The 18,374-nt window shown below is 36.4% G+C and overlaps 3 protein-coding genes across 6 annotated transcripts; 2 read left to right on the forward strand and 1 right to left on the reverse strand.

Moving 5' to 3' along the window:
* Window positions 1-3,465: 3,465 nt before the first annotated feature.
* Window positions 3,466-4,801, reverse strand: LOC137941993 (uncharacterized). The gene is made up of 2 exons (XM_068787651.1): window positions 4,547-4,801; window positions 3,466-3,747 (listed from the first exon to the last, which is right to left on the reverse strand). Exons 1-2 carry the CDS (start codon window positions 4,712-4,714, stop codon window positions 3,700-3,702), a joined length of 216 nt encoding a protein of 71 aa, XP_068643752.1. The 5' UTR covers window positions 4,715-4,801; the 3' UTR covers window positions 3,466-3,699.
* A 194-nt stretch (window positions 4,802-4,995) lies between these two features.
* Window positions 4,996-5,501, forward strand: LOC137941867 (mitochondrial import receptor subunit TOM7-1-like). Its single transcript, XM_068787473.1, has one exon. The coding sequence runs from the start codon at window positions 5,072-5,074 to the stop codon at window positions 5,282-5,284; it is 213 nt and encodes a 70-aa protein (XP_068643574.1). The 5' UTR covers window positions 4,996-5,071; the 3' UTR covers window positions 5,285-5,501.
* Window positions 5,502-11,665: 6,164 nt separating this feature from the next.
* LOC137941142 (uncharacterized) lies at window positions 11,666-17,737 on the forward strand. 4 transcript variants are annotated; one of them, XM_068786428.1, is made up of 6 exons: window positions 11,666-11,813; window positions 12,591-12,728; window positions 13,544-14,339; window positions 15,433-15,486; window positions 15,783-15,949; window positions 17,527-17,737. In XM_068786428.1, exons 3-6 carry the CDS (start codon window positions 13,555-13,557, stop codon window positions 17,676-17,678), a joined length of 1,158 nt encoding a protein of 385 aa, XP_068642529.1. In that variant the 5' UTR covers window positions 11,666-11,813; window positions 12,591-12,728; window positions 13,544-13,554; the 3' UTR covers window positions 17,679-17,737. The 4 variants fall into 4 exon arrangements, with proteins under 4 accessions (XP_068642529.1, XP_068642532.1, XP_068642530.1 ...); XM_068786431.1 differs by having other exon boundaries at window positions 13,544-14,327; XM_068786429.1 differs by lacking the exon at window positions 12,591-12,728.
* The last annotated feature ends 637 nt before the right edge of the window (window positions 17,738-18,374 follow it).

Genomic DNA, 18,374 nt, shown 5'->3' on the forward strand with positions numbered 1-18,374 from the left:
GCGTGGTTGAAAATGAAAAAACGAATAAAGGGATATGCGGCTCTGACTAACATGAGCGGTGATAGGCTAAGTGATTTTGGGTACAGCCGCCTTCGGATGCTGACATTCGGCGTTAAGCGCCTGATCCAGATTTTCGGCGTTAACTCTGGGCCAACTCCATGATCAGTGGCGGGACAGCTCTAGTTCAGAAATTAACGAAACGCCGACGCCACAATAAAAAATATTTTTTTGTTAATCTTTTAGATATTATATTTTCGAATATAACCAATTATTGATAGTTAAAGTGGCCCTATACCCAAAACTCGGACTTAAACCTGACTCAAACTAAGACTCGGACTCTAATTCGATTAAAATTTTTAGATTCAAACTCAATTTTAATTTTAGACTCGAAGGCTGAACTCGAACTCAGAGTTTGAAGTATTCAGATCAAACCAAATTCGAATATATACAAATTCGGCTCAATGTGGCCCCTACAATTCATATCAAAATATGGAATTACTCGGACATCTTTTAAATGACCAAAAAAAAAAAAAAAAAACTCTCGTTAAAGTTTGGTCACACACGTATTTATTCCTCTTTACCTGAATCAAAAGAGTAATTCTAACACTTTTTCTTAATAAAAGTGTTTTTTCATTTTAAAAAATAATTTTTTAAAGAGCCAGTATTTTTCTAAAAATCAGTGTACAGGAAGGGGTGGTAGGGTTTCAGTTGAAATAAATAAAGAGAGTGAGAATCATAGCTAAAGACAAAAAATAATAATAAGTAGATGGTCGAAACCCATGTTGACAAACCCAACTTGATTTTTCTTTTTTCATGAACCAGGTCAACTCGGAAGATTTACCAGGTCATCGAGACGACTTGAGCTGGCTGAATCAGTCATATTTTTCCTTCACTTACATACTATCCATTAATCTTCAAGCAAATGTAGTTTTCCATCATGAAAATAGCAATTATATGGAAAACAATTACATACTATCCATTACTCTCCTACTCTGCTCATAGTCTAAAAAGGAATCATCCCCAACCCCCAAGAAGATTTCACAGGCACCTGATCATTGTCTAATAGACCTCCTAATTCATGTGTAACAAGGCAAATACTTCCTGGAATTTGCTGATTACAGCAGCATGTGACTCAGTAACCCAAGCAAATGTTCCCTTTCAAATATTCTATTAGAGCATGTCCAATGTTCATATTATAGCTAACATAGTTATACATGCCTCAAAAAGGATGTCCCCTCTTCTTTTTAATCATGCTTTAAGTGATATTTACATAAAAGATAAAAATACCCCTAACAGACATCATATAAGATAAAAACATAATATATGAAATGACCAAAATACCTCTGAATTGATATTTTAGCAGTTTTACTTGAAATTTTATAACATAATTTGTGATTTTAATAAATGATACAATGATATCATATGATAAAGGCATTAGTCAACTAAATAATAAAAATACAAATATTATATATATTTAAATTATTATTCAGTAATTTCAACTAATAAAACTAACAATAATTGGCAAAGTGAATAGATATTCCAAGGTTCACACTACGTCTGAAATTTTATATTCTAAATATATTATTCTAGAAAGTCAAATAATAGAATTCCAAGGTCTATCAATAAAGAACTCATACAACATGTCCAATAATAAAATTCCAAGGTCTTTATTGAAGCCACTACTATTCCATTCCCTTTGGGTGAGAAACTCTCACAGCAACTCTCATCTCCCCAGCGCTTTAATCAGAAAAAAAAAAAAAAGGGAAATAATAATACACTCCTAAGACTACATCATTCCCAACCTGACCACTTGGCTCCCTCCCCCTATAGGATGGTTGAAGTCACTTCGATGGCAGCTCATGGACCGGATCTGGCTATACAGGAAGATTCTCATCCCCCTAATCATAGAAGGAGATTCAATTGTTGTCATTAGTTGGGCAAGAGAAATAAAAGGCCCTCCGGCCCTTCCTTAATGTATTTTTATGAGATTGGAAAACTAAGTAAAAACCTAAATGTATCTAGACAACACACCCTTAGAAGTGCAAACTACATAGCAGACATATTAGCTAGAGATTAGATCCCCAGCAGAGCCTCACTGTTGGAACACCGCTCCCTCTAACCTTCTTGTTTGTTTTCATTTTTTAGTCTCCCTAGCCCCTTTTTTATGTTGTTTTTTTCTTCTTTTACTCTTTTGCTCCCTTGCAAATTCTTTTGGTGGAATACTCTTTCTCTTTGTTATAACAATAAACAATAAAATAAGGGATTCAAGTACAGAATTCACAGCACTTCAATTATAAACTCACTGTCACTCCCTAAATAGAAGGAAGAGGGGATTACCATCTTTCTCTCCTGGTTCTACATCCTAGCTGGTCAGCCAGTTTTTTAAGAAAACTAGGTTTTTTGTGTTTTTAGTCCCTATGAGGGACCATGTCCAGTTGAACTCAGTTCAACCAGCTGGTCCAGGTCCTATAACACTGATTCTTGGAGGCTTTTCCTTACAAGTGTTTTAATTGGCATTAGAATTTGCATCCAATTATAAACATGAAGATACTCCGTAGCAATTAATTATACATAACGAAAACAATGTAGCAACAAAACATCATTGGAAAAAACAAAAACCTGGACCTGCAAAACAGGTATAAAAGATAGCCTAAATAAATTTAAGATTATTTAAAATACTCAGTTTTCTCCATGGGAGATCAACACTGAAGGCCTATCGTGCAACATAAAGAGCTTGTCACATACGTATATTTTACTCCATTATAGATTCTGATACTGACGGAAGTTATGCTGGTTAATCTAATAAAAAGAAGTGGACTGAGCCCCCTTTCCAGAGCCAAAGAAAGCTCAGCACCAGATCTTTCATGTCTGAAAAGATCAATGTTTCAGAAAGACCAAAATACCCCATCATCCATTAGCAGCAGCAGCCAATGAATCCCTTACCCATGATTTATAAACAGTACAGAAACAAATTTACATTTGTAAGATACATGCTATAAAGTAGATCCTAAAGCATGGATACCTACAACTCTGCTTTCGGAGAAGGAACCAACCATTCAACAAATAGCATGGGCACCACTCTTTCTCCAGAAGAGAAAGATTTAGTGTCACCAGAAAAACAAAATTCAAATGGCATACCTGAATACATTTAGTTTCACCAAAAAACAAATACCTGACTTAAACATATGAAAGGGCAATTTTGCCAGCATCTTGAATATGTCATGTCCCTATTGTAGTATTCTAAAGTAGATGGGTCATTGAGGAAACTGCACAGACAGCACTTAGTAATAAAAGAGATACTTAAGAGGGAGATGTTATCAGAAACAAAGATTTTATTTAAAGGATAAAACCTTTTCCACTTGGTCCCATGCAGAACTTGAAATCTCCACATATCTGGAATAAACAAAGGGATAATACATGCATAATAGACAGGCGCTATACACTGATCAAATCCTAACACAGCTCTTAAACAACCAAACAAAAAATTAAAATTAAATTCAAGTCGTACTAAAATCTGATGAATTCACAATTTCAAAAGACTGCCTTGCCTTAGCAAAGGATTAGACCATTCAACATAACACAACTGAAGTGAAAACTAAGGCTAGAAATGAGAAGTGCTAGAAACACAGACATACAACTTCTGGTTTTCAAGCTTAATTCTGCTCGGTTTCGCCATTATTACAAAGATTTTCAGAATTTTCAAAGAAATTTCCTGTAGGGTCTTCCAGAATCTTCATCTTGCATATGCTGCAGCCAGAAAGACAAATAAGGGTTCATTCCTGGGTCAGTAAGGTAACTGATAATTTTTTACTAGAAAGAAGGAAGTAATGCAATAAAGAAGTCCATCCAAATGCCAACTCCATTCATATCAATGGAGAGAATGTCTGGCTTTCAAAATTTTATCAGCATAAGATACAGTGGACAACAAATCAAAGAAAGGAATAGCAAGAGAGAGAGTAGGGGGAAAAAAAACTGTAGTGACTGGCATATGGTCCAACATACTTTTACTTAGTCAGTACAAGTGAAGTTTGCATATCTAATGAGAAAAAGATTGAGCAACACCATAACAGAAAAATGTAACACTAGACGGATAAGTAAATTACTCATCTGCAAACTCTTAAGCCATGGAGAATTCTCACGGTCAATGAATTATTACGGCTAATGAAAAGAAATACTGCGCGGATAACTATTTTGTGCACAGCGAAAATATACCAATATGTTATAAAGTTCCAGCAGAACGGATTAACACCATGCCTTCATATAACATAAACATGAATCAAAGCAAACCGACGAAGAGAAAAAAGGAACTCTAGGAAGCCAAAATAAGTCATCATAGCCCACACATCTATAACATCACACACTTTTCTACCAAAAAATCACTAAATTCGTAGGTTAACGGCTTCCAATGATGAAATTCTAAATACTAGGTCTTCAAGCAGAAGTCAGGCGGTTCAGGTCCAGACTTGAAATGAGCAATGAAATAGGAGAAACCACAAGAAAACAGACAATCATATTTCAGATACGAGACTAGGGATAGAGTTCTTACAAATTCCCTGACAATCCCTTTGTAGACGAGGATCGGAACAGCAATGCCAAATATGCCGATTATCGCAAAATTGCGGCGGGTCCACCTGAAATTGAGCTCCAAATTCTCTCTCGCCGCACCCCATTCTTCAATAAATTTGTTCTTTTTTACTTCCATGCCGCCGGCCATTTTCGCTCTCTCGGTTTCTCCTACTCTCAGTCCTCAATTTCCCTATCTCGCGCGACGAAAACTTAGAGAGACGAGCTAAGAACTCAATATTCGCCGAAGCCTAAACAAACCAGCCGTGTGCGCGTGCCTAACGAGTTATGACTCACGAGTTACGACTCGAGAGTTAAGGCCCACTGGAATGCAAAAAAATTGTGAAAGGTCGTCTATTTTGACGTCCAATACTATGGAGGCCCATAAAGGAGACCCACAACTACAAATCGCTGGAAGGGTCGCATCACCTATCTCTTCTCTCAACTGACCCACTTGAAGCGAGGGTTAGGGTTTAAGCGTTCGCAGCAGAGCAGAAAATCGTAAACAATGGCTGCCAGAGGATCGGCCAAGGGGAAAGGGAAGAAGGGAGCGAGAGGTTCGGAAGATCGTTCGGCGGTCAAGAGCCTGAAGGAGTGGACGACTTGGACGATGAAGAAAGCCAAGGTGATCACTCACTATGGTTTTATTCCTCTCATAATTATCATCGGTATGAATTCCGAACCCAAACCTCAGCTTTCTCAGCTTCTGAGCCCTGTTTGAGGCCGAGTCTTAAGTTCCTGGATGGGAGGGAGAGTTTGTGTTCTGGTGCATATTAGTCGATTCGAATTTCTACTTTACATAAAGCGGATAGGATTTTGTGTTAGCTTAAAATGTCCCAGGTACGGTTTATGCTTTTGATATGCTGTTTATCAGTATCTGTAATTCAGTACTCTGGGTTTGATGATGTTCTTTTATTCATAGCTGCCTCTTCTGTTTATATTCGATGATCTTGTGTTAACCATTTAGTGTTTCTTTTCGTTCTTTTTTTCTTTATATAAAATTCGAATCGTGTTCATGTTTATGAGAGGAAAGTGTTTTGTCGGAAACAGCTTAACCCAGTCGAACTGAGCTGTAAGTATGATGAGGATACAAGAATTCGTAAAGGTTTAGTCTTTAGATTTCACTTCTTTAGATACAATAGACTTGATAATAAATCATTGAGGTTCTCTTCCAATTTTTACTCGTTGAATTGCCTTACCCAAATTAAAATCTTCACTTGAGAAAAAGAAAATCTGAAAGAAACATCAGCTAAGGAGTACTATAATATTCTTTTCTGGAAACATCAACCCATCAAATTTTGAAAATAACCCAAGTCTAACAGTTCTCTTAACACCAATTTCTGAATCTACATAATTGCCTATTCTTCTTTAATCAACATTTGTCTCCAAAAGCAACACTCATGTTCATATTGAGATCATCTTGGCCATGTAGACTTCGTCCAAAGATTTTCATTTACAAGAAACTCACAAAAGCACATAAAATTATAAGAGAGAATTACAGTAATATGTGGATAGAAAAATGGGGCTTGAGATTGGAAAATTAAGAAATCCATTTACCAACCTCCAGAAACTCATGTGGTTTTCGCAGGAGGAGTTGAGGACTTGAAGCAATAACCTGACCCAGCTTCTTGTTCCTAACACCTACTCCAGCAAATTGGTCCACCATTGTCGAACTTCCTAATAAGTGAGACCAGCTCCGAATTGCACGATCCACACTAGTTTTCGGTACCTGAAGAAGAAAAACAGTTTCCCTTTCTACATTACTTTTCACACTTGTAGAATTTGCATAAAAAAACTGAGAAATCTATCTAAAGATAGTGATGATCACTGTGAGAGAAGGAAATATGATTATAAACCTTATGAAGAAAGTTGTTATTAGGAAAGTACCTCTGAAATATAATTTTTAGTGCTTTATAACTGTGAGTGATTTGAATGGCAGAATGAGGACAAGCTCTCCATGGTTTATAAACACTATACATGAGTTCCTATAATGGTTTTTTGCATAATGTTTAATGCAATTCATGGAGCACGAAATCTAAGAAAGGCATTTTAGCTCCTATCCTGCAACTCTCACCTTTGATTGCTATTGACCTCTATGTGATTTTCATTGTCCAGAAATAAGTGAGATTTTTATAGGAATATGGAAAGATTCAAAGAGAGAGGACAATGGTACCTTTAGGGGAAGCATTCAACAGTGCTACCTAAAACCAACCATTATTAGTCCAAAGAGAATTTGTCAGATCCAATTCAAGGATCACTCTTTATCTTCTCTTTCTATGACATTCTAAAGCATCTGGGACAGATATGAGCTTATAGTGCAGTTCAAACAAGGAAGCCAAGTCCATAAATCTAATCATCTCAAGACTATCCAGTCTCAAGCAATTCCACTCATTCATGGGTGAAAAGTTCAAATATAATCTGAGAAAATCTGGCTTCTCAATTGTCAGTCAAGTCCTGTTGTAAGGTTTTTTCTTTTTCTTTTTTTTTTTTTTTTTTTCGGGGGGGGGATATTTAGTGAGAGGATCCATGGATACTTCAGCAACATCCCCTACCGATATCTTTCTCGGTCACTCCTATCTGGTAGAAGATGAATTTAGGCCAATACTTTGAAGAAACGGGAGAATCCCTTTATCCCCCCCTTAGTTGAAGCAGCTTTTTCTTGAAGCGATTTCCTTGGCGTTCTCCACAACGCAGCATCCTCCAATTCTCAGACGTTTTCGATCAGCATCTAAACATAATTCGGCGACTTCAAAGCGATTTCCTTAGCGTCTTCGTCGGATAACCCAGCCTCTTTCAGAATGACAGAGAGCTTCCCGTGCTTCGTTCAGTTCGGCGTCTGCCATCGACCCGATTTTGCTGCCGTGAACTCGAGTACGGGAGGGGATAAAATAAAGTGAAAGGAGAAGACGGCATTTCCGTCTACTGTCGGCAGATTAACCTTGGCGGGAATTCGTGTGTCGAGCTCAAATTGTGCAGATAGATGCTCGTTCAACGGCCGGAGATTCTTCGATGCTCCTGAGAATGGGAACGGAAGAATCGATATGGACATGTTTCGCACACCACAAGCGGATAAATAGGAAAATGGTGAATGCTCAGCAGGATCTAAAACCCATAAGAGCTAAAAAAACCCTGAGCAGGGGTGAGGTGTGCGAGGGTTTAATACTCAAAAGAACCATAGCCAACGTGCTACGGGCAGCATCGAGCGCACGAATCGAGCCCATTCTTTCACGTAATAAAAGGCCGTTGAGAGTGTTGGGACTACGTTTTAAAGTCCACTAACCCGAAGTGTAATTAGAGGTCTAATTGAAAAATCATATCTAATTCAAGTGATATTAGTGGAAAAAAGGCCAAATCTGTCCAAAATATTGATTTGTTTCATAATAAAAAAAGAGTATAAACTATGGACACATTCTCTAATTTAATTAGTACATTTGAATTAAATAACTTTAAAAAAATTATTTTAAATTATGGATTTGAATTAAATAACTTAAAATTTATTCTATTTTTATCAAAATTTTATGATAAATTGTAGATAATGGCATTATAGTAAATATAATAACAAAAATTTCATAAGTTGGATTTATTTAATATATGAAAGCACAAATTTAGAAGAAAATCCATAATAAATTGTATATTAAAATTTAGAGACTTTTTAATCTTACCATAAAAGCTAAAATGGTCAAAATAAATATTTAATTTTTTTTATGAAAGATGAATGAGACTTCTTTTGCTCCCTTGATCACAAATTAATCAAACCTCCAAGAGTAAAATAAGAATGAACTAAGAGGGAAAGAGAGAGAGGGAGGGAGATTCATAAGTTGTGTTAGACTAAGGCCTTCGAAAAAACAACTCTATATCTTAAGAATCGTCATAATTTTATTGTATACACGAATGATTCAAGTGCTAGTACCATACAAATTACTTAAAGTAGGACAGACAATTTATCTAAGTAACAATGATTCAAGTTTGAACTCTACTAATGTTATTAGAATAAGAAACACAATATCTTTCAATAAGCCGATTCAGTTATGATACTAGTAAACAACTAATCTCCACGAATCATTGAAGGAAAACTTGAGGTCAAATGACAATGAATTTAATTTTTGCCTCATTCTTTTCACATAAAGTAATGCTCCTCCCTCCTCTCTCTTTCCTAATAATTGGGGAGGGCAGGGGGTGGGGATTATTGTCCCTCATATAAGGAACATATAAGATATATCTATATCTTAATGATTCATGATGTTTGATAGTTCATGTGGACTAACATATCTAAACACACTCACCTAGTTACTCTCTTCTATGGGAAGGATTAGTTAAATGAGGATCATGTTCAAAATAAGGTTGTTTAATGACTTTATATAGTGGAGGGGGCACTCGCCCTCGTTTGCCTTCCCTATGACTTTATGTAAAAGGGGAAGGGATGAACACCACCTTCTCCCTTTTCGTGTTTGAAGGAGCTTCTACTGAAAGCTCCTATGTTGGTCTGTGTGGGCATAATCTCTTATTTTTTCATTGGGAAACCGGATAAAGTAAGCTTACCGACAAAAGGGCACTTCCCTCATCTCCTTTCCTCATGTTGTGTATGGCTGCAAGAGAAGGAGGAACACCCCTTCTCTCTTTTCATTATTATTTGCTTTCATTATTATGGTCAAAAGGGATCTTCTCTAACTTTTCTTGACTTTTTTTACTCTCACACTAGCTTAAAAGAAAAAAATGATAATGGGAAGGAGTGCTCCCCTCTAATTTCCCCTCCACAATAGGAGCTCATGTAGAATTGAAAAAAAAAATGGGGTGGGGACTATTTGATATGACTAGTGGTTTGGTAGTCCATGTGAACTAGCATATCTTTGAACTCAATCTTCTTCATTGTTTTTCGTTTTTCCCTCTTTAATGGGAAGGGAGTAGTTCAATGAGAGACCATTATTTTTAATTTAACGACTTCATATAGTGGGAAAAAAATGGGTTCACTTTTAACCCTTTTTTTTTTTTTTTTTTACATTTCCCCCTGTTTAGTTTATATAAAAACAATACTGAAAAAATAGTTTTACGATTTTTATTCAAATAAGCAAAAAAAATTACAATAAGTCCAAAAAAATGCAAGAATTTTATTTATTTTCTTCCTCTAGTGTTTAAACAAATGCAATACTAAAAATATGGACTTTGCTTCTTCTTCTTTTTTCCCCTAAAAATATAAACTTTATTTTTCTACAAAAAATGTAAAGACTAAAGTTTAAAGATGGAGTGATTTTATTAACTTGTACCTCTAGTAGTTTAAACAAGATGACATGAAACAAGTGCCAAAAACTCCGAATTTGGCCTTCTCTCTTTGTCCACCTTCCTCAAACCAAATCCAATACCTTGATTTGTCGCTAGAGTCCCTGTCCCTCTCGGGTTTATACAAATAGGTTAATTTTTTTTTTTTTTTTTTTTGTATCTGTAACTTCTCTTCTCAAACTAAACCCTATCAACTTGATTTGTCATTGATTTACTTCTAGATGCTCAAATTCTTCTTCAATCTATCAAAATTATTTCATTTATGGTATCATATTGGGTTAAATACCAAATAAACTAGAGCAAATATGTCAAAATAAAACTTGGGCCACTTCTTAATTCCCTTCTAATTTGGGCTAGTCCATCTTCGACGACACATCTAGGTACACTCCATTGTATCTTCTCAATGGTTTTATACAAGCATTACATCTTTTCAACCTACCAAGTGTAATCCCTGAAAAGAATCCACTTTCTTGTCAAAACTACTTAGTTTAAGTTACTTTTTTATGCGCATACAAACTAAAATCTCGTTTATTTAAGATCTCCCTCTAGATGTATCAAAGTTGTGTTCTCCGTTCACTCCTATCGAAGAATGGTTGAGAAAAAAAGTTTTAAGGCAATTGAATAGTTAAAGGGTGAGATTGACATTTGGGACCATTCGTGTTGTCATAGGAAAACAAAATAATGAATTCCTCGTTTTTATGTCTATTTGATTTAATTTTTCTACCGCTTCCTATCACATTAGTAGAAAACTTAGTTTCCTTATGTCCCTTTTTGCTTTTTGCGCGATAAGATGAATTGAACTGAACATTTTTTACCTGCACAAACCAAAAAATTATTAAATTAATTTTTTTGTATTATTTTCTATTAGAATTAATGAGGGTGTCAAGGATGATAATTTCCTATTTTCCCACAAAATTTATGCTCCTTCATCGCGAACGAGGAAGCGTGGGGTGCAATTGTCTTCATAAAATTTGATAAAATGATACCCTAGGAAAACAAAATAATAGAAGAGTTACTTGTTCTAATATAACTTGTTCCTCCCTTTCTCTTTCAATAACTCTGTCTGATTGATTTTGTTATTGGGATAAACACACCCTATATGAAGAAAAAAAAGGTACAAATTTGAGATTCACTAACTTAAAAGAAGTTCTGAGCGCCCCAACAACAAAGACAATGATAATTTAAGCTGACATGATAAGTATTCAATACTTATATTACATATGGCTCTAACATACAAACATCACCTTCAAATGACACATATTAGATTTGTAGTCAATAACAAACCACCATTATAACGATGTATATTTGTCACCAGCACGTGTAACGTGTCGTTATACACAATATTGAATCATATAGTAAGTGTAAACCACCTCTAGGCTCGACCCCAACCAATTGTTTAAAACTTGAAAAGGGGCAGTTCTATAAAAATAAAAAAAATTAAATATTTTTAAATACACAAAATTTTAATGGATAATTAGTTATCTTCTTTATTTTGATAACATAAGCAAGTAGGAGAAAAATATCCAAAATTCCAAGTCTTCCTTTTAAATGAAAGTCAGTGTTAGATGTGCTTCTCATTATGGAGGATTAGGCCCATACCCATTCCGTGCTGTCTCCTTATTATCAGTTAATGCCTTGACTTCCTCTAGATCGCAACGGTGACTGGGCCGGTTCGATAAGGCTGGTATTCTTGTAGTTTCCTGGAATTTTCGGGGTAAGTATTTGAGTGGTGTTAGACCGATAGATTGCTTGATTCTGAACACTGGCATTTTTATACCATTTTATCGTGCCATTGGTGAATCATCGTCTTCTCTCTCTTATTGTTTGATGTGTCCGCGGTTCATAAAACAAAGACAGCCTGCGGAATTCTCGCGTGGACGCAGTTGGCGGAGGGACTCGTACTCCTACCTGTTGCTGGATCTTTAGAGGCGGCTGTTGGAAGTCGTCACCGTTTTTTTCATCACTTTTGATCTCAGGTATTGTCTTTTTTTTTTCTTCATCTACTGTCCGGAAGGAGGAGGAGAAATCCTGGATTTGGAGTCCTTGTTGTTCTCTAGTTTGACCGTGTCGGTTTTCAGGTCGGAGCCGCATGGAATCAGTTTCTTCGGATGATTCCGCTTTTTTCTTTACTGGGTTGTTCTGTGACTCCGAGCCCACTTTCGGGTTCCTTTTTATTTTCTTTTCTGTCTTTTCCTGATGTCCGGTTGAAAAAGGTTGATAACGGTCGGCGGCCGACACCATTCGCATGTCAACTTAATGCCATCCTGACCTTCCTGGTTTGGAAAACAAAATACGTTTGCGGTATCTACTGTCTTTTGTTCGATCAGCTCGTGGTTTACGAGCTGCTTGGTTATTGCTGCAGTTTGGTTTTTACTACATTGTCATTCCCTTCTCATCCGGATCGTATTTTTGTGTTTGACATTTCCTGATTTGACATTAAGATGATCTGGTTCTGTCTTTTTAAAAACGTTGTGTGGATTGTTTTGGGTTTTCTTCAGATCTAATGCACAAGGCTTTAGTTTTTCTTATTGTGCTGTTTTTCTTTTTTTGTTTAACTAATGATAAGACGGTGGCTTTCCCCCTTTTTTAACCTTGAGTAATCCATGTGGGTAGATGCTTGTATTCTCTCTTATTCTGTTTTTCTTTCCTTTGCTGCAGTTTTCTTGTGGTGTTTTTTAATCTCTATACTATTTGTGTTTTTTTCATTTTTACTCTGTTTTTTTTTAATCTTTTGATTGCTTTTCATTCTACAGTTGTTGAAGATGGGATGGTCATAGCTGTTTCCGAGATATTTTTCTGCATGTTGTAGAGTGCACGACCTTCATTGGCTAGTGCATTTACCGCATGTTGTGTAAACTTGACGATCTATATTCACTAGTGCAGTAAATCAGGTTTATTTTCTGTTGTTTAAAATATCATTATCATCATTATTGTACATTTTTAATTGATGTAATTGATGGATTGAAGTGTTGAAGATTTTGGTGAGTTTTACTTGGTGTGTCAATCCTCGTTTATATTGCATATAATCGGTATTTTAACTTGAGATGTTCGCCAGGGTTCATATAAAGAGTCAAACATGATATCTTCTTGAAGGTCCCTTGGGACTTTCTCAGTTGTTTTTTTTTCGTCTTTCCATGATAAATTTGATCTGAACGGCTGTAAAATTTTGAATGTAGGAGAGAGAAGGGGCTGTCGTACAAGTACATTGTTTTTGCATATACTATTTTGTCCACAGTTTGTGGGTGATTTACTGATGAGTTTCTGGAGGTTATACTTTTCTTGAGATCTGCCCATTAGGTCACTGGGATATGAAATTACTCAGCTATGAATGGAGTTGCAAATGATTATCTAACATATGGATGGGAACAGTTTGAACTTCATCAGTTAACCCAGTTGCAAATATCCTGTATATAGTTGGGAATGGTTTGAACCCAAGTGATCAGAAACTTTCTAGTACTTGATAACATTGATTGAATCATTCTGACTTTCAGATGGTTCTGTTCATCAACTAAGGATGAAAAGTTATAATTACTACTATTGTGTTGCCTCAGAGGCCTCAAAGTTTTGAATGTACAGCAGTCGGGGCCATTCTCTTTTCAAAAGGTTTTCAATAATTTCCTAATATAGCTTAATCATGATGCAGTTCAGGCTTTTCTTGATAGCTCTACGCACCATTAACCATTGGAGTTTGATTTCTCATTTTCAGGCAGATCCAAGATGGATCCACATCCAGGTTTCGAGCTGCCTAATGTGAAGCATGAACAAGATGATGTCAGTGAGCTTGGATCTCCTGCACGCTTGGATGATAGTCCTCGGGAACCAAGAAGCCACTTGGAAGATAGTCCTCGGGAACCAAGAAGCCACTTGGAAGATAGTCCTCAGGAACCAAGAAGCCATTTGGAAGATAGTCCTCAGGAACCAAGAAGCCACTTGGAAGATAGTCCTCAGGAACCAAGAAGCCATTTGGAAGATAGTCCTCAGGAACCAAGAAGCCACTTGGAAGATAGTCCTCAGGAACCAAGAAACCTTTCTTTAGAGGAAGATGGTGAAGATGATGGGCATTCTCCTGAAAGTACTCAAAATAATCAGATGGTGCTTTATAACCCTGGAGAAGCAAGTAATGAAGCAAGTCAAGGGGCATCTGTTCCAAATCCAAGCAACTTTATGTCTCCTTTGCCAAAATTTGCAACCTCAACTCCTACTACAAAAGTTTTACCCTCCGTAGGGGCTTTCACTGTTCAGTGTGCTCGATGTTTTAAGTGGCGCCTAATTCCAACAAAAGAAAAGTATGAGGAGATCCGTGCACATATCATTGAAATCCCTTTTGTATGTGAAACAGCTAGTGAATGGAGGAGAGGTATATCTTGTGATGACCCTGCCGACATTAATCAAGATGGTAGCAGACTCTGGGCCATTGATAAACCTAGCATTGCACAGCCCCCTCCTGGATGGCAAAGGTTACTTAGGATTAGAGGTGAAGGGAGCACAAGGTTTGCCGATGTGTATGTATTTCAAATTTCTTCTTCTTTTCTTGTCCTGCAAAACCTGTGCAATAGTCATTTGATCTTTAACTTTGCTCAGCTGCAGTTGCCTTGTCATGATTTTGTGGACTTCCACAGTATTTAGAAATCTTGAGAGTTGCCTCTGAAGTGTCTAACCTCTGTAAAGAGATGGTTTGTCTGTCTAGGTTGGACTATGATGTGATGGTCCTGTCTTCTTGGTAGGGTTGATTCATTGGTCTCGATAATATTTTAACAATTGTTTTAAATTGCCTTTCTTAATTAGTGGTTTTGAATTTGGTCATAGGTCCCTATTTGAAATATTTCATATTCTAAACTCCAAACCTGATATCATTTGTGAGCTTAGTTAGAATATTGTAGTTATTGGTACAGTTAGAGATCTTTCTTCTTTCAGTAGATTAATCCTGTGTTCCTGTACTTTTTCTTGATTTCTTGCAACAAAGCGCTGTTTCCCCCACCTACCTAAAATCAAGATTCTGGTTCTTACTATGTTAGGATTTTCTCTGTCCATGCTCCAACCTATCTGTAAGGTTTATGATTCTTGGTGGGAAAGGTAAGTCAACTAAGGGTCTGCAGACCAACACTGATGCAAGTAAAAAATTCAGCTCATGTGCCAAGATGTCACAACTTGCTGTTAAGTGCGGCTTGGGAAACATTATGTGTCATGTTTTAGGTTCAGTTCGAGTTAAGATGCTAACCTGGTGTGGGCCATGAGGCCTGCTCAATCTCATTGTTGTTAGTTATGAATGATGTTTCACACAGAAGAGTATTTAATCTCTTCTGTCATTTTCCTGGTGGTGACTTTCATGTGTGAGCTTTTGATATAGCTTATGTATTATTTGGGCGTAATCATGGGCTTATATTGGATATAAACTTAAATGCAAATCTTTCTTATTTTTCTCTTTGATGGACTGGATGAGTTCAGAAAAGGGGGTTTCAATCACACAACTCACAGTTTGGTTTGGGTTGAAGATATACTTTCCTTAGATATACTCATCATTTGAAAACATTGTAATCCCCCTATTTAAAATTCTGAACCTTTTCTTTATGTTTTTCCTTTTGAATATTTTTTCAGGTATTATCTCACTCCGTCTGGCAAGAAATTGCGCTCCATGGTGGAGATTGATAAGTATACAAATTGATTCTCTTGTGATTTCTTTTTTTTTCCTAGCTATCCTGTTAAGTTTTCCTTTCTTTTTTTTGATGATCTACTCAACTAGGAAAGTTGTTACTTTTATAAAGCTAGTTGTCATCAGCAATTTCCATTGTTATGTAATCTTATTTTAGGGATTCTCTTGATATTTTTTCTTCTTGCTGCTTCTTGTCACTTGGAATCGAATTTTTATTTTTTGATTTTGTACCCATTTCTCTCATCAATAAAAACTCCTTAAAAAAATCTTTTATAATGATCCCTCTTTGTTGCAGGTATCTACAAGAACATCCAGAATTCATTGAAGCAGGGGTTAATAGGTCTCAATTTTCTTTTCAAATTCCAAAACCACTTCAAGAAAATTATGTGCGGAAGCGCCCTGCTTCACGACTATCATATGATGATACTAATCACCTCCCTGGAGAACTAGAACCTGCTCAAGGTATGTAAGGAAAATGTTAAGAAAATTTTCTCTTTATGTGTTTATTTATCCTTTTCCTATGTTAAGAAAATTTTCCTATGATATTTGTTAAGGAATAGTCCCACATGGATTAGTGAGTATAAAGATCTTGAGTTTATTAGTTGGGAAATAAGTTTCCTAAGTTGGTTAGTCATTTTGGGATGGGTCTTAGACTCAACTTAACATGGTATCGGAGCGGATACTCATATGTAGACTTACACCTAAATTATCCACTTAAAGAGCCACAAAAGATGATCTATACCTAAATTATCCACTTGTATAGCCACAAAAAAGGGCATACACCTAAATTATCCACTTGTATAGCCACAAAAGAAAACCTACATGTGAGGGGGAGTGTTAAAGAATAGTTCCACATGGATTAGTGAGTACAAATATTTTGAGTTTATTAGTTGAGAAAAAGGTTTCCTATATTTTGGTTATAGAATTATAAAATGTACGTCCCAATCATGCAATTCCATATACACTCAACTCCATGTAGAGGTTCTTTTGATGATTTGCAATGCCAAGGATAGGGGTAGGCATCGGGTTGGGTTTCATGGGGAATCCCACCTGACCCAACCCGAAAAGTCTAGGTTCTGGTCGGGAATGAGGTAGGGTCAGGGACAGGTTTTTCCAAACCTGACCCCCATGGACGAGACAAAAATATAAAACGGGGTAAGGACGTGTCGGGGATGGGTTGGGTTTACAGAGACAGGACGAGTATGGGTCGGGTTTAAATCAGATTTACAGGAATGGGTCAGGGATGGTGACGGGGCTGGGATCGGGTTTGATATTTCAGTTTTTTTTGGGTTTGGGTTTCGGAAAACCCGACGCAACCAGACCCATGTCCACCCCAAGCCATGGATTGTACAGATCTTTCACCCTAGATTGATATCTTTTAACCTATCATTTTGTCACTAGTTTTGCCATAAATTTATTCTAGATATTTTTTAACTTATTTCAAGGGTTGCACCCTTCATTGGTCAAGATATTCATGCATGGTCTCCACAATTATCAAACACCTGTTTATCAGTGCTCTTTTAGCATGTGATCTTTAGTGTCCTTCTGAAGTATAAACGATGCCCTCCTGTAAATACTTGAGAAACATCCATGCAGAGTTTTTCATATTCCGATTCCCAGTCCAATTACAGCACATATTAGGAGAGGCATGTTCTTAGCCTTTTTTATGGGGCATTATGTTTTAACTGTTTTGTTGATATATACATGTGACCTGATTTTGATCCTGAAGATTAGAAAGCTAACTAAACAACATGGCAATCTTGTCAAAATAGCCTTCTGCTGTATGGCCTTTTCTTTTGTAGACACAGATAGCTACTGTTTGTATCAAGAGGCCAGAAAATAACCAAATTGATTGCAACCATTCGGTTTCTTGGAGAACCGATGATGATTTATTGAGATGCACCATAGTAAATTGGGATTATTTTTTTGAAATTTGCATTGTGCCAAATGAAGGCACTGAATTCCTTTGCAATTATCTTATTTTTTTCTTTAGAATGGCACTGAGTAGACTAGTAATAACTAACAATAATCTTCTACAGTGAATCCGCTTGCATGGTCTGGTACTGCTTCAGACCCTTATTGTGGTCCACCGGTTTTTGAACCTCTTCTTCCACCAACAAAGAAGCGAACAGCCCGGTCACCGAAACAGAAAATGTACAGTTCCGATTCGATGTGTGCTTTCGAACTTTAGATTTTGTCTTCAGCCTTTTCCATCTTCTTTTTTTTTTTTTTTTTTTTTTTTTTTGTGTTCTTAGACACAGAGGAGGATACAACAAAGTGTTGGGGAAAGTTGTTTCTTGGGTTTGTAACATGTTATTACATATGTGAGGAAAAAATGAATATACACTTACATAATTTTGGGGTACATTGTTGCTACTTCCACTTGAATGTAATATGATATTTTTTCACTATTTTTTAAAGTTTGCAACTGATTGGTCATACCATTAACAATCTGTCCTTGTAGATGAGTTTCATCTTGGAGAAGGGATTCTTTCTTTGGATTAGTTCTGCTAATTACTCTCTCTCTCTCTCTCTCTCTCTTAGGCCACACCAAAGAAATATGACATGTTTTTCTCATATGTGGCCTCAAATTCACTCACCTAACTTATTAGTTCATTGTATCTTAACAAACTTTTATTATAACATACATAGACTCTAGTAACATGTTACCAAATTAGACTTTTTAAGTTGTGTTTTTAAAAAAATTGAGTCCCTTATTGATTCAATTCAATTAGTTCAACTACAAATCAAAATTGAATTAGGATGACATAATCAATTTTAAATAAGTTAAATGATTCAAAATTAAGAGAACCAAGGGGAGTGTGATTTCACTTTCCTTGCCTTGAGAGAAGGGTTAGAGGCTTCCTTTAAAGACAAACGAAAGAGG

This window comes from Aristolochia californica, unplaced genomic scaffold (genome assembly GCF_029961685.1).
Source record: "Aristolochia californica isolate CCGP_79_NKW_82.1479 unplaced genomic scaffold, dmAriCali1.0.hap1 SCAF_9, whole genome shotgun sequence".
In the NCBI taxonomy this organism is placed as follows: domain Eukaryota; kingdom Viridiplantae; phylum Streptophyta; class Magnoliopsida; order Piperales; family Aristolochiaceae; genus Aristolochia; species Aristolochia californica.

Coding starts and splice junctions, on each gene's coding strand:
- LOC137941993 (XM_068787651.1), bottom strand. CDS start 4,714: ATGGCCGGCGGCATGGAAGTAAAAAAGAACAAATTTATTGAAGAATGG. Junction 3,748..4,546: donor AAGGGATTGTCAGGGAATTT/GTAAGAACTCTA, acceptor TTCTGGCTGCAG/CATATGCAAGATGAAGATTC.
- LOC137941867 (XM_068787473.1), top strand. CDS start 5,072: ATGGCTGCCAGAGGATCGGCCAAGGGGAAAGGGAAGAAGGGAGCGAGA.
- LOC137941142 (XM_068786428.1), top strand. CDS start 13,555: ATGGATCCACATCCAGGTTTCGAGCTGCCTAATGTGAAGCATGAACAA. Junction 14,340..15,432: donor AGCACAAGGTTTGCCGATGT/GTATGTATTTCA, acceptor ATATTTTTTCAG/GTATTATCTCACTCCGTCTG. Junction 15,487..15,782: donor TCCATGGTGGAGATTGATAA/GTATACAAATTG, acceptor TCTTTGTTGCAG/GTATCTACAAGAACATCCAG.